Source organism: Thermobia domestica, chromosome 5, assembly GCF_964235325.1.
Source record: "Thermobia domestica chromosome 5, izTheDome1.hap1.1, whole genome shotgun sequence".
In the NCBI taxonomy this organism is placed as follows: Eukaryota; Metazoa; Arthropoda; class Insecta; order Zygentoma; family Lepismatidae; genus Thermobia; species Thermobia domestica.
The window spans coordinates 264375925-264391379 of record NC_137458.1 but is presented as its reverse complement, the minus strand read 5'-3'; the positions used below and the strand labels follow the sequence as shown (position 1 = coordinate 264391379).

The window sequence follows — 15455 nt, the reverse complement described above, 5'->3', positions numbered from 1 at the left end:
TAAAAATAACTGGGAAGCCTTAATCAAAATGCAGCTACGACATATTGCATAAATATTGAAGTTATTTATACAGGTTATCAAGGAAAACTATTTTGTTATCACATTATGTACACTCATGTCCAAAATGATTGTCGCATATCTATAACTGTCTTATTGTAAGAATATAATTTGATAATGATTTTGCATGGTACTTTTAATACTGATATTATGTGTATAATCCAGAAATATATATTTATGGTAAATTTCATAGGAAAAGAATTATAAATACGAAAATTAGAACGAATAAAAGAAAATGTTGCTAAATGAACAAAAAAGTTTTATTTTCGTTTTATTGTTCTTGTTTATTGCTCTTTTGACATGAAATTTGCCACACACATGTCTTTGCCGATTATACATATCTATACTAACATTGTAAGAAATAACGCGCGAATTCTTTATCAAATTATATTCGTACAACAACATATTTATAGACATGCGAAAATAATTTTGGACATGAGTGTAGATGTACAACGCTTCATTCGGGATTGATTTTACCCGCTTATTATGATAGATTTTAACCCAATGCAACCCCAAAGCACACATGAACTAAAATTAGATATTTACTTTTAGAGAGAGTTAATTATCATGATAAGAATAAACCAACGGAATACAGTAATCCTATTAGATACGAATATAATTCTTTCCGTAACTTGAATTATATGTAGCGCGAGCGGCCTCGGGTTCGATTTCTGGTAGGGATACTCTGTCGAAAAGGTGTAACAGCTTTTTTAGCCCAGCCATCTTGAGTGAGATTCTTCATTCATATCAGGCAAATGCTGGGATAGTACCTAGCATAATGGTCCCAGGCTACTTCCTTCCTTCCCCATTCCCTTCTTCGTTTCCAATTCTCTGGACAGTGTGATCGCTGAGGGACGTCATCCCTCATATGTGTGACAGGCTAACATGGCCATATATGCCTAAAGCTCAGGAATCTTAAATCATTCAATTATCTATAACTTCAATTTGTAGATTGCTTAATCTTAACTTCGTAAGAAAATGTAATAATAATAATAATAATAATAATAATAATAATAATAATAATAATAATAATAATAATAATAATAATAATAATAATAATAATAATTTATCCACTACCTAGTTTTAAGATCTTGGCCACCCACCTTATACCTATTAGATGACCATAATCTGCCAAAGGAAAGTAGGAAATTCTACCAGTGGCGTATTTAGGATCTTGTTACGGAAGGGGGGCTTGAGAACCAGTAAGGAGCATTTGTGTTGTACGTATAATGCCAGAAAATAATAATGAAGTTATTTCGGGGAGGGGGAGTGCTTGAGCCCGATAGCTATCCCCTAAATACGCCACTGCATATATATATATATATATATATATATATATATATATATATATATATATATATATATATATATATATAATTTTATAGATGAAACATCATTGAGCAGGATTTATACTCAAATATAAACTAATCACGAAAAAATAATAAGAGTAATATTTAACGCAGAGGTATGTATATTGTTATTTTTGAGATTTACTAAATTTCGAACTGACGTACACCATATTATACGGAAGTCGCGGGATTATTGCATTAAAAATACATATTAAGCCAAATTTTAGCTACTTACTTATAATTACAGAGTTTGTTCTTAGAGGGCGGGTGTTATAATAGAAAGATTTATTCTGTAAAAACATTTCCTTTCTGTCTATAGTTGCGTCAAAATTTAGTAATTATAAGGATTAATTATTATGGATATGCAGTTATGAAGAGAAATAATGATGCAAATGGAAACTATGTTTTAAAAAGTATTTATTTACGAAACTACCAAGTTATTTAAAACTCGCAACATTTATTTACTTCTTCAAAGCATTACCGTTTTATCTTTTCTTTGTCCGGCTCGATTTATCTTGTCAGTTTGACGAAGTGCTTATATTTAGTCGAAAGAACACTCGTGTTCTACAAAACTGTGCAAGTCATTGTTTCATCTCTTTGGGAGCCTGAGTACCCCACGAGCTGACCGAGAACAATAAAGAGAATCGCGTTCAAGTTGCTTCTCATCTTGCCTACCACCGAGAAACACAAGGACACAAGGAAAGTTTTTAGTCCCGAATCGTAACGGAAGGTGAGAAATGACGACCCGCTCGGGAGAGTAATACTCCCGGAAGTACGTTTTTTCGCGCGCTACTCTAGCCAGCTGTTTTACGCGGTATCCTAGTTAGTTGTTTTAAGTTGGTCACAAAATCTATATCATTTAGTACAAGGGGAACAAAACTAGCCTTATATCATGGAATACAAGGGCAACAAAACGAGCCCTGCGGGGCTTCTAATCCGTTCCTACTACTACTACTACTTATCTGCACAAAAGTAAGTAAATCACATTTTTGAGTATTATTTTCATATTATTTTAATTTAAAAAGTGTTATAAAAATGTAAAAAAATGTTAAAAAAAACTTTCCTCGGGCCGGGTTTGAACTCAAGCCAAAACAGATTTTCATTACTAGCATACAGCGCTAGCCCATTCGGCCACGAGGCCTCGTCTGAATTCTGCTATTTGATGCAACGTGACAAGACATAGATAACGCCAACCAATCAGAACTGTGTTTTCCTACTTCCGGGAGCATTACTCTCCTGAGCTAGTTCTGAGAAATGTGCCTATAAGTTAATCTGAAACAAACAAAAGAATGGATGTCTCCAGGTGATACGCCAAAGCCGAGAGTCAAGCAAGACCTCCATCCAAAAAAGACCATGATCTGCATTTGGTGGAACTGGAAGGGTATATTGCATTGAAAGATGCTCGAGAAGAAGAGTACGGTCAACAAGGAACATTATATTGCCCAACTGCGCCGCGTAAACGAGACATTTCAACTAAAGAGACCCGATCGACAAGGCCAAACCATTCTCCTTCACGGCAACGACAAGCCCCATGTACCACAAGTCGTCAAAGCCGCACTCCAAGAGCTCGAGTGGGAGGTTCTTCAGCATCTGCAAACTCTTAGGAGCCGGCGCCAACCAATTAGCACCTGTTTCGCTCAATGTCGAATCAAATGAGGGGCGTTACCTTCAACAACGAAGAGGACCTCAAAAACTGGCTGAACAACTTAGCGATTTTTGGCAGAACGGAATCAACGAATTGGTCGAGAGGTGGGAGCAGGTCGTAAACAACAAAGCCGAATACATTCTTGATTAACGTATTGTTATAATTATTGGCTTCCAACAAAACTCTTTAATAAAAACGCTACGGACTTATTCCTCAGCCCATTATTAAATAAACCAAAACAAAATGCGTTTAGGTTAAGACAAAATTATATTATTTTACGGATTTCTCGAAACAATTTTTTACTGCTGCCTAGAAATTACGATAGAAATAAGTTTAACTTCACTATTATTGATGTAGTCTGGCTCTTGAGTTCCATGTGTCCTTTTTTACTGTAATTTTATACATGCAAAAGGAACTATATTTGTTTACTGCTTTGCTAAATTAGAATTTATGACCTGTCTTTGACGTAAATTTCAAACATACCAGTTTGACAAATAAAAATAAAAATAAATATAATTGAAGATAGAAGCGATGTGTCACATACAATTTATTCTTGATAGAGGTGCTTGTCTGGCGACAACACGAGTATAAGTGTGCAGGGGATAGGTAGACTGTTGCCGACGTCAATGTCCCATGATGTGAGTTTTGGGGTTTTTGTGTGCGGATGCAAAACGATAAGGTTGTCGCAATTTCCATTCTAAAGCGATAATATTATCACTATTTTTATTGTAAAGCGATAAGATTACCGAAATTTTCATCGCAAAGCGATATGGTTTCCGTTATAATGCAATAAGATTATCATGGTTTCCATTATAATGCTAGAAGATAACAACGGTTTCCATTATAATCCAATAAAATTATCAGGATTTTCACTGCAAAGTAGTAAGATTATCACGATTTCCTTTATAATGCGATAAGATTTTCACGGTCTCTATTGTGAAGCGATAAGATTATCACGGTTTCCATTATAATGCAATAAGATTATCACGGTTTCCATTGCAATGGAATAAGATTATCATGGTTTCCATTGCAAGGCGAGTAGTTTATCACGGTTTTTTTTTATTGTAGTACGATAAGATTATTGGTACGAACAGTTCCAGGTTCGATTTCCGGTGGTAACACTCGGTCGAAAAGGTGTAAAAGCTTTTTCAGATTTGCCACCCTGAGTGACGTTGACGTTTTTTCTGAGCTTTCTTTATTCACATCAGTCAAATACCGGGATGGTACTTAATATAATTGTCCCAGGCTCCTTATCTTTCTTCCGCATTCCTTTCTCTCTTCCCCAGTTCTCCAGGTAGTGTAATCGCTAAGTGATATTATCCCTCATACATGACGGGATTAGATAAGCCATAGATACCAATAATAATCAGAAACATATTCCTAATCTGGCGATAAGAATATTACGGTTTCCATTCTGTGACGATCAGCTTTAACTCCTTGAGGGGCCCAAGTACAGGGGCAGAGATATTTTTTGGGGGGTAGTAGCTATATTTTATATATCGAAAATAATAATTTCATGCTATTTTAGCTACATTACAATACAACATCTCTGGGAAGCAGTCGGGGGAACGATGCCACAGGGTGGAAGCTGAGGTGCTGTTCCCTTGCCCTTTTATACCTAGTCACTGTTTCCATTGCAAAACGACAACATTCTCACCACTTCTATTGCAAAGTGAAGCGGATTTTAATTCCAAAAACAGACATTTATTGATCGTTCCATAAATAAATAATATAAATTAATTTCTGGATTTTTACGTTGTGTTTGTGAAATTTAATTTCAGTGATTTGACATTTAACTGTCTATATTATATGTTCAATTGATAATTATGATAATGATTACGGAAAACTCAATAAAATAACCTTTAAGATTAAGTTAATGTTCACAACGATTAAACCCTGATATTTGAAATGAATCTATAAAACACCTTTAAAGGGGTCTACTAACACATCTTTGTTTATTTGTTTATGTAGAGCGCAGCGGAGACAGGCTATTCTCCATCCTTTTCGGGCGGCGGTGATTTAAGTGGAGCTTCCTCACACGGTGACAGGGTGGAGTTCCAGATTCATGGTCAGGAGGGTCCACATTCCTACCGATTTGGATACGATACCGGAAAAGGGTAAGAAATAAATGTTTTAATATGATAACTAAAAATACGTCTTATAACAACAGAATGATTAATGAGTTCTCAAGTTACATTAGACCTAAAAAGAAAAGAGTCATCGATATGCATCATAGTCCCTGACTAGCTTAACGCTAAACATCCTTGGTTCGATTCCCAATGGGGGACTCTGATTTATTGGTATTGATACTGCTTCTTGAGGCACTTGGGCAGCTAATTGAATTGAATTCAGGTCTAGAAAGCTAGAAACATGGCGATGCGAGTGACGCAATGACCACACACATCCTAACTGAAAGCTGTATACCCGACCATAGTCATTCATGGGTTTAGGTTAATTCCCTCTGGCAGTTCTCAGGAGAATGACCTCGTTTAACCGATGTTAAGAATCAAATTTGTTTGCCCATTTCATTTCTGAATTGTTGCGGTCGTATTGTATTTTGATTCTCAATGTAATTGGCATTTTGTTATAATCACCCATTTCATATTTATTCGACCGCAACATAAGTTTTCGATTATTATTATTTTTTTTTAAAGTAATGGTAATTTCGCCTTATGTGGTTTTCGATGTAGAACAAAAATGCTTACTAAAGTACTGCCTTTGAAAGTGGTAAAACACCTCTGTTGAAAACTTGCTTTTTTTTGTGTGTGTGTGTGTGTCACACTTTTGTGACCATGAGAGAAAGGAGATGATTATTCTGGGAGGATTCTTTGCTGGTGACCACACTTCAGTGGCTACACAATATACTCCATGTACGCGTATATGTGTACGGTGCATGCTTTAGGTTTTGTTCTAGTAAACACTAACTGAATATGTTTGTTTAGTTCTTAATACGCATGCATTAATTACATTTGGTTAACACCTAATCAATAGTAATTAACACCAAGTAAAAAGAAAAAGAAGAAAAAAAAAGAAAAGTCAATCTCCATATATTTACACATTTTGCTATTTAACATTTAATCTTAATTACCTTCTGAGAGAAAGCAGAAAGTGAAATTTTGAAAGTAGCCTTGTGAACTAAAAAAAGAGATTTTTAATGAATTTAAACACATTTTTGCATAATGATAGATCAGTTTCTATAGCAGACATAAAACAAATGATGTGAAATATGAAGGAGGTGGGGATAGCTAACAGTAGTAAGACAGCATATAATCGCCTGAAAAAGAAAAAGTCAGAAGATCGTCTATCTAATCAGTAGACGATAGATACCAATTTAACTCATATGAAATAATAATATGACTGGCTGTTCCAAAGTAATTCTTTTTAGGCTTTCTAGTCAGAAATGACTTACTAGTAGTACTAGTACTACTACTACATATTATTATTATTATTATTATTATTATTATTATTATTATTATTATTATTATTATTGGATCTCAACACTGTTAGCATAGGAAGCCACAAATTACAAGATATAAGGGATTTCTTAATCTCTCAACGCATGTAATGGTATTTACATGAACTCCAAATACATTGGAATGTTTGGCTAAAGTTTAGGAGCTAAGAAAATAAAGAACGTAATGAAACGAACTTGGTAGTACTCATAATTAATTAATCTTCATTATGATGAACGTATGAAATTTTCTGATTTAATGTGTGAGGTAAAGACTACGTGATAAATATAACTCTAGTCTACACAAACAGAGCTTTACAGTTACCATAGTCCTATTCCTCGTATGTTTTGAAGTCAATAATATGATATTTTAAGCTTTTAGGTTATTCATAAGAAAATATTTCCAAAACAGCTAATTTTCAGATTTATGATAGTAAGAGAAAGACTCATCTTTGGGAAAATGAAGGGAAAAGAAAGAACGAAGAACTCGAAAGAGGTGGATAACTAATTCTGATTTATTACCTTAGCATAGGATAGGATCCAGCGAGATGATTTTGGTTTCTGTTGCGATGGACCTTCTAATTTCTTAGCAATTGAAGAAGGAATTAGGAAAAGTTTTTGAAAGATATTCTTGTAAAATTGCACAATAAATAGGAATAAGAACTATATAAGACATACAAGAGAAATGAGAAATTACTTTTCTAAAAAAAAGTCAAAATACGAGTACAGAGAAGGATGAAACATCACACTAAATGCAAAGGATAACGAACAAGAATTTTTAAGAGAAAGTGAGACTCGTAAAAATAGCATTACAATTTGTAGGGTAAAGGTACCGAATATGGAATACTTTTTGTTTCCTCTTTATTTCTCAGAAACGTGTATTCCAGAATAAAAATATTATACATCATAATACTTGTGGTACCTTTGTAAAACAAAATACAGGTATGAAAGTTTGTTCCACGTTATTGATTTTTTACAATATTACGAAATTGAAAGAAACTCAATTTCCCATATTAGGCACACCCCGCTCCTAATATGGAACACTACCTGTTCTTAAAATGGAATACTAGAACAAAACATGCGCGTCTGATTGGTTGAATGAATTTCCCTCACTGGATTGGGAGAAGAGGTCATGTGAAGTGGTCCCCTCGTTCGCCAGACCTTTCTTCACTTGTTTTCTTTTTCTGGGATATGCTGAAAGAGAAAGTTTATTCGATGAAGATTAAAAATTTAAATCACCTGACAGAACGCATTACCAATCGATGTGCTGAAATCGACGGCAATTCAGACCTATTACATCGAGTTCACCTTAATCTTGCAAAGCGCATCAAATTATGCATTGAACCACACGGAAATCATGTAGAGAATATTATTCATTAGCATTAAATTGACTAAATTATGTTTTTCCCCATGTATCCAGACTTTATGGACACCCTGTAGACAGACAACACAAATGCGAAACGTTTCGACTAGGAGACTTCCCTGATGCACGGTCTAAAACAATGTCAGGTCTAATATAACTTACAATTCAGTTATTCTTCTTCACTTCTAGTTCACATGCGTATGAACCTATTAAAAAGTATTCCATATTAGGATCCTGCTGGTATTCCATATTAGGAAAATCGCCATTTTGGATAGTTATCTTCCTACATACGCTTACGTGATTCTCTGTGTACTGCATCTTTATGCCCTTATGGTACACTATATATGTAATCTAAATATCACAAACTCAACAATAATATATGCCTCTTTACGTATATTCAGCAGCCTGAAAATGTACGTCCGAAAAACTCAAGTTCTTCAAAAAACTATTCTGCAACAAAAGGAAATGTTATGTTATCGTTCGGCAGCAAACCACTCATGCGCAGACGGAGGCTGACACAGTGCACAAGTTTACGTAAAGTCTATTCGGTGGCAGCAGATAGTAGAGAAAATAGTCTTGTATTTCATATTAGGAACGTATTCCATATATGGCGCACCCACCCTATTTTTTTAAAAAAGAAATTCTTTAGGAGTGTTTGATTTTAAAAATCGCATTTTCAAAGACGTAATAGAAAACATGGTCGGAACTAAAATACGGAACTAAAGTTGACTGAAATTGATAGACTGGGTTAAACAAAACAATTCTCATATCGACACAAAGGGTTCTGCTCAAAATTATCGTGCGTAATGCCTTACTTGATCTTCCAGTGAAGACAAGGATATAATTGATATAATAATAATAATAATAATAATAATAATAATAATAATAATAATAATAATAATAATAATAATAATAATAATAATAATAATAATAATAATAATAATAAATTATTCAGTGGCAGTTGTTGAGGGAAGTCATATCGATAAAAAAATTTTAAAAAATGTCGCTGCAAGCTACGAGAAGAAGGATTACCTAATACTGTAATTGTTTAACCAAACATCACTTAAGAGCCGCTAAAGTGATGATTCTTAGACTTTAATTTAACGGTGGGCAAGGAGTCCCACCGGCTTAGTGGTACGATTAGCCTAAAGGGCAGGGAGGCCCACCGTCTCAGTGCACAGTGGTTCAGAACGAGCAAAAAGCTGGTCAAAACCTATAACCGTTTATAACAATGTACAAAATGCTTTTAATGCCTCAAATATGTGAAAATTGTATATTTATAGTACTAAGAATTAACGAACACGTTCATCGTTCGGTGGCGCTAGCCTGTGTGCTGGAGAGAATTTGTAGAAAATGTTTGTAAATACTGATTAAGTACTACGTATTGGTATGCATTACGTCAGTACACACACACATAAAAATCTGCACTACATTCATGCATACAAGTCTTCATTACACTCACACACATAAATGAAAAACGAGAATTCATTTTGTAAATCACATTTGTAAGTCAATCATTACTGTCACTATCAATATCGCTGAATAAAAATGGAATGCCTTCATTCTTTTGTTTGCTGGACGCCGCGTTGGCTCCTTATGCTCCACGCTCCGACGTCTTTAACAGCAGTCGTCCTTCGTGTCACAAGCAACGTCTTCTCTTCCCGGTAGCCATGTGCCTAATACTCGAAAGAAAGGGATCAAAAGTAATAAGGAGCATATGCAGCATATCTTGATTCGTAATAGTGCGAGAGAATTTGCATGAGTGATCTTTCCTAAATGTTCGTAAGTCCCTCTTGTGCCTCTTCAGAAAGCTGACCTATTGGTAAAATGGCATTCTGTACCCGATCCATGAACAAGAATTTTATAGACACTAGCAGACACATAGAACCAACTGTAAAGACGAACAAAGAGTCAGTCTGTCTCCAGTGCATAACTGTCAAAAACGTTGGGATCAATATCAAGTCCAGAATTGATTACGTATAATATCACCGAAAAACGTGTAATCAGTTGTTCAGAAATCCCCATTATTTGCAAAGATCGGTGTGAGTCCGCAAAACATCTAGCAGTGTTCACATCCTTGTTTGTTCCATTGTCTTCTACTTTGGGCCTATCGCATTAAGGCCTATTTTTGCTCTAAACTGCTTCCGAATCTCATGTTTTCGTGATTTCAATAGTTCCTTGTGCTTCTTTCGAACTTGCCATATCTTGAAATCGAGTCTATATGCAATATAAAGGAGGCACTCAAAAAATCGTATGTACGCATGTAACACTGACAATCCAAAGAGAAATGAGGATGCGTCTATGTCTTTCAAAGAAACCCTCTCTAAATCTTTCATTTCATTGGGAGATGCTTTGCAAATATAACACTTTCGAAGAGATTTGTTGTTCAGGAGTGCATTACAACTTTTCCATCTACCATAGTGAGAATGAGCTCGTGATGCACAGTAAATTGGAAACCAATGACATTCACAGTTGATAGGTGATCTTCAATCTGCTGTTCGATGCACTGGACTCGTTCAACTTTTTTTTTTTTTTTTTTTTTGCAATAAAGCTTGAGATTTAATTTCTGCACTGACATCTGAAACAGTAATACTCTCAACTGACGGGTAACAACTTTCTTAGCCTCGAGTAATTGGTGATAACTTGGACAAATGTCTGCCCTGCGTGTTTTGGCACCAAGACGTAGACAGTTGTATTGGTTTTTGGTTAACTTACGACCGAGAAGCAATGCACGCGCCTCTTCTTTGGTGCACGGTTTAAGTAAAATGCTCTGGCCCTTTGCGCTCATAAACGCTTGTCTCATCTTACGAACTCTAGTCGAAGTTGTTTCTGTCACCTCACGAAGTACTTCTTCTGCATCTTGTTGTTCTGATACCCGAAGCCTCATTTTGGCAGCAAAAGCCAGTTCCGACGTACTTGCAGATGTACGTAAATCTTCCACTTTCCTCCGTTTAGTTATGTCAATAGGTTCTCTGAAATCTTTCGATGGACAACCGCCAGGATTTGATCGACGTTCCATCTGTCTCCAGAATTTAAATTTCAGTTCTTCATCAAGCCATTCTCTATGTGTCTTTAGGAAATGTCATGATTTTTGCCACTCTTATACAGTTTTTGGTACACTTGGCTGCAAAACCTGGAAACAATTATTCGAATGTCTTCACTAACGTGGGCTGGGTTTTCACCAAGGTCCAATTACGTCAAAACCCAGGTCTGGACATGCTGTGTTTGTTCCCTTTGACAACGTCCTTACATTTCTCTCATTTTCGCATTGACCTGGGTGCGTCTCAGCATCATTATGAACTATAGATGTCCTGCACGTAAAAAGTAGGAATAATTAATTTCAGTGTCCTGTCACCTCACTCAATCACAAAGGAACACGTATTTCACGAATTCGCACATATTCGCACCTAAACTTTCTGAAAAACAATTCATCATGGATTATTCTTTCAGGCCATTTCAATAACTCTGCTGGGGAACGCTGGGCACTATACTAAATATCTGTAGTTTTGTGGACTTTTTGCTAAAGCAAATTAGATTTTGTCACATTAACATATTTTGTTCGAGGAAACGTAGATATGGAATATACTGCATAGCCACTTTGGATAATTGCAGTGCTTGAGAGGTATGTTGGTACCATATACAACAAATGTTTCTTGTAACCACATATTCTCAGATACCAAGCCATGAACTTGAATGACAAATACTCTATTTGGCAGCTATTTCACAGATATGTCCACAATGGTTAGCTTTCACCCTTTCTAACTCACACGTTACAAGTTACTCGTGTTCATTATTTGTATATAATAAACTATGGATATTTCGTAATCCATACACTAAACCAGTATCCTTCTAACGCAATTTTCAAAAATTGGGTTTTGGCCAGCTTTTTGCTCGTCCTGAACCACTGTGCAGTGGTACGATTAGCCTAAAGGGCAGGGAGTCCCACCGGCTTAGTGGTACAATTAGCCTAAAGGGCATAACCGTGGGACATTCAACTCAAAGGTTTCAAAGATTTTTAAGGGGGCCACGATAGTAGAGCATTCCCCTGTAGTGCATGAAGTACTTGGTTCAATCCCAGCTAGCGTCAAGTGAGGGGTTTTGTCATTTCCTTCCACTTTCTTAATCCCACCATTTTAATCATTTCTCATCGTATAGCCTAGCCCCTTTGTTCTCAAAAATTGTGTCGCGATATACCGGTGTGTCATGCAGTCTCCTAAAGTGTGTCGCGAAATTTTAGAATTTAAAAATCATGAAGAATTTAATAATAATTAGTTAAAATCGAGACAGACTGTACCTGTCAACACCTCCAGAGGTAGCAATAACGCTTATATAGAGTCGTTACATAAAGTCATTATATAAACTAATTGTTTTCACTATTATAATATATATTATTATTATTGTTATTATTTAAAATAAAAATATCAAAGAATTGTGTCGCGAGGTCCTGGACGTTCAGTAATGTGTCGTCAGTCAAAAAAGGTTGAGAACCACTGGCATAATCGTGGGTCATAAAATTTAAAGATTTAATTTCATTTTTCATTTTCAATTTTTAAAAATGAAATGTTTTAGTTTTACGTTCCAGGATTATGCCGGCTAATCTGAAGGAGACGGTGATGATAAAAAAATGAATAAAATGGCGGAATGAGGGAAGAAACGTGAGAGCCCAAGAAAACCCACGTTTGTCCACCACAAAGCTTACTTGGCGCGAGCTGAGATCGAACCAAGGACTCTATGCGCCACAGGTGAACGCTCTACCACTGAGTCACAGCGGCCCACTTTCAATTTTTAAGAAACAAAAGTAGTTTTTACTCGATTTTCTCGAAAATTACCTTAAGGATTTACAGACATCCATATCAGTTTGTTCAACACAAAAGATCTATTGATTCTTGTATTTATCATTTTTTGGACATTAATTTTTTTGTTAAACGCTGAGTTTAATTCTTGTCAGTTCTTTTCCACTGCTTATACAAGAATCCGCTATAGTTAAAACAACTTTAGTTATTTTTCCGTATTAAATTAGTTCCGTTTTCACTCCCCCCCGCAAAATATATACCTAATTTAGTACCTCGAATAACAACAGTAGTTCTATTTAGGGCTGGCTACAAGTGTTAGTCATCATTACCTTTCAAAAGGAAAATCACTTACAATCATCATCAAATTTATTTTTTAAAAAATGTTTTACATTTAAACGAATCAAAGAAGGATAAAAAGAAAGCTAGGAAAAGGAAAGGAAACAGAAAAATACAACCAAATAATAATGAGACAACTTTTTTTTTTTCCTTTTTTGTCTAAATGTATGTCAAGCATTAAATAGTTGTCACTTTCCGGTGAACACTCTCCAAAACAAGTTCACAAGTAAATTGCTGGCTGATGGTATTTAATTTCTACCTTCACTGTCTGTCTATACATGCAACTTCTACGAAGGAAGTGGTTAATTTAAGCATATAATTTGCTTCACAATCCGTATTCTTTCTTAGACAATTAGCCTAATTTTCGCTATACAACTTGACAACCATAGGTCCACCCTGCTAGACTAAACTGAGGACCTACGTTAACACGTTAAAAAAATATGTGACATTGTTAATATGCTTTATGAAACATAAATTTGTCTCCTAACCTAGTTATGGGCAAACTATGGCCCGAGGGATAGATGCAGCCTCCTGAAAAGTTCTATTTGGAAAGAACAAGGTTACTAGACATACTCATTTACCAAGACATGTCCTCTTTGTGCAGTCCTGAAAGTGATCCAAGCTGCATTTTTACGAAACTGGGGAAATTTCCTTTCTTTTGATGATTGCTCCAACTTGTACATATATTATTATAAAAAGAAAAGATTATTTATAAAAGTTTATTTTAAAAAATACTAATTTCGAGAGTTCGATTTTATGGAACCTTTTGAAAATTTAATTTCATTTTATTTATTTATTTCATTTTTATTTATTTCATTTTTATTTTCATCTTTATTTATTTTATGTAGTTAGAAATCAATGGGATGAAAGTTAGCTAGAAATATTTTTCATGCAGGTGTGCTCACTGAAGTTTAGTGAGGTCCATTTCTACCTAAAGTTAGAGTAGGTTTGCAGGTGCTGATACTGTCTACACTTGTTCATCTATCGAGAGGTGCCTAGTGGCTAAGCGGTTAGCGCACGCGCTTTTGGCGTGGGAGACCCGGGTTTGACTCCTGGCGGTAGCTCATGTAGTTCGGATCTCACGTTAAGCTGTAGGACTACGTCTCATATAGCCTTTCTACTAAAAAGGGATGCTAAACTCAAAATCAAATTAAATCAAATCATCATCTATCGATAGTTGTATGACTCATCTATGCACATTATTACCCATTATAAATACTAACAATATTGCAAATTTGTTCTGTTATTGTGTTAGTTATACTTTTTGCCCCTTTTAAAATGTTTTTATGTATACATCTACTAATTAATCGTTCACTTTGCAGGAAAAACCGGCAATTTAGATATGAGGAACGAGACAAAGACGGTCTCGTGAAAGGACGTTATGGCTTTATTGACAAGACTGGGAAGCTACAGGTTGTAAACTACTCGGCACATCCGCATCACGGCTTTCAAGCAGAAGGCAACTTCGGAAAATACCCCAACTAAGTGACATCTCTATATTGACTATATAACATAGTAATGTATTGAAAAATCAAGATTTGGTGAAAGCGAGCACTGAATCGCTACTTTCAGGAGAAGATAAATGCCATGTGTATACAACACGATACAGAGTGACCATATACGCAAGATTCACATTTTATTTCACATCCATCTTTTTGTAGTACAAAAATTGTACATCCTCCTATTTAAAATATTTTATATAATTTATTAATAATATTCAACATTATAAGTTATTGCAAAGAATTTATCGATAGAAAAAAAAAGAATCATACTTTTCTTGTGCTCATGTGTTTCCATTTTATTAAATAAAACGCCATGTTTAGATTACTACGAACATATCATACAGAAGTGAATAAGTGAACGTCAAAACAGTTGATAGAAGACAAAACCAGTTGATCTGTAAGAAAAAAAAATATTTTCATGTGTTGTACAGATGTCTAGTCTTTAATAATTTTATTGGTATTGTTGTCTATTTGTTATTGGTAAATTCAAAATCGATGTTCTTATTGTTGTTGTATTTGATTCTGTATTGTATTTTGTATAATTGCTTGTTTTTATATATATACATATTTTGTACATTATGTAATAAATACATTGGTGTGTTTTTACTCGCCTTTTTTAATTTCATTTCCCGGTATATTTCGCTCACAAAGTGTGTTGGTTACTTCGCCATTTATGCGAGCTATCTGTAAGAATAAAGAGTGCAATGACTCAGTAGTATGGTGTTTATATATGGCCCCAAAGTCTATGGTTCGATACTAGGTCATACGAACTTCTGATGGACAGCATCATGTATGTAGGTTTGCTCAGAACTAGCCTGTTTCTTCCTTCCTTTCTCATTCTACCAACTGTTCCCTTCACTTTCATTAATCAACCAAATCCTTTAGCCCAATAATTCCCAACAGGCGTTTCGCGAACGAAACACTGTTGTGTCCCATAGAATGTGTCACGAAATTTTAGA

General features: G+C 35.2%; 1 protein-coding gene across 1 annotated transcript in view; it reads left to right on the top strand.

Moving 5' to 3' along the window:
• The window catches only part of LOC145686569 (uncharacterized), a 51510-nt gene extending 36408 nt beyond the window's left edge, over window positions 1–15102 (top strand). The window contains exons 3-4 of the mRNA XM_081760008.1: window positions 5023–5168; window positions 14317–15102. Of these exons, the coding sequence (XP_081616134.1) occupies window positions 5023–5168; window positions 14317–14479 (309 nt within the window). The 3' untranslated portion in view covers window positions 14480–15102. The remainder of the gene's footprint in view (window positions 1–5022; window positions 5169–14316) is intronic.
• Window positions 15103–15455: the final 353 nt, after the last annotated feature.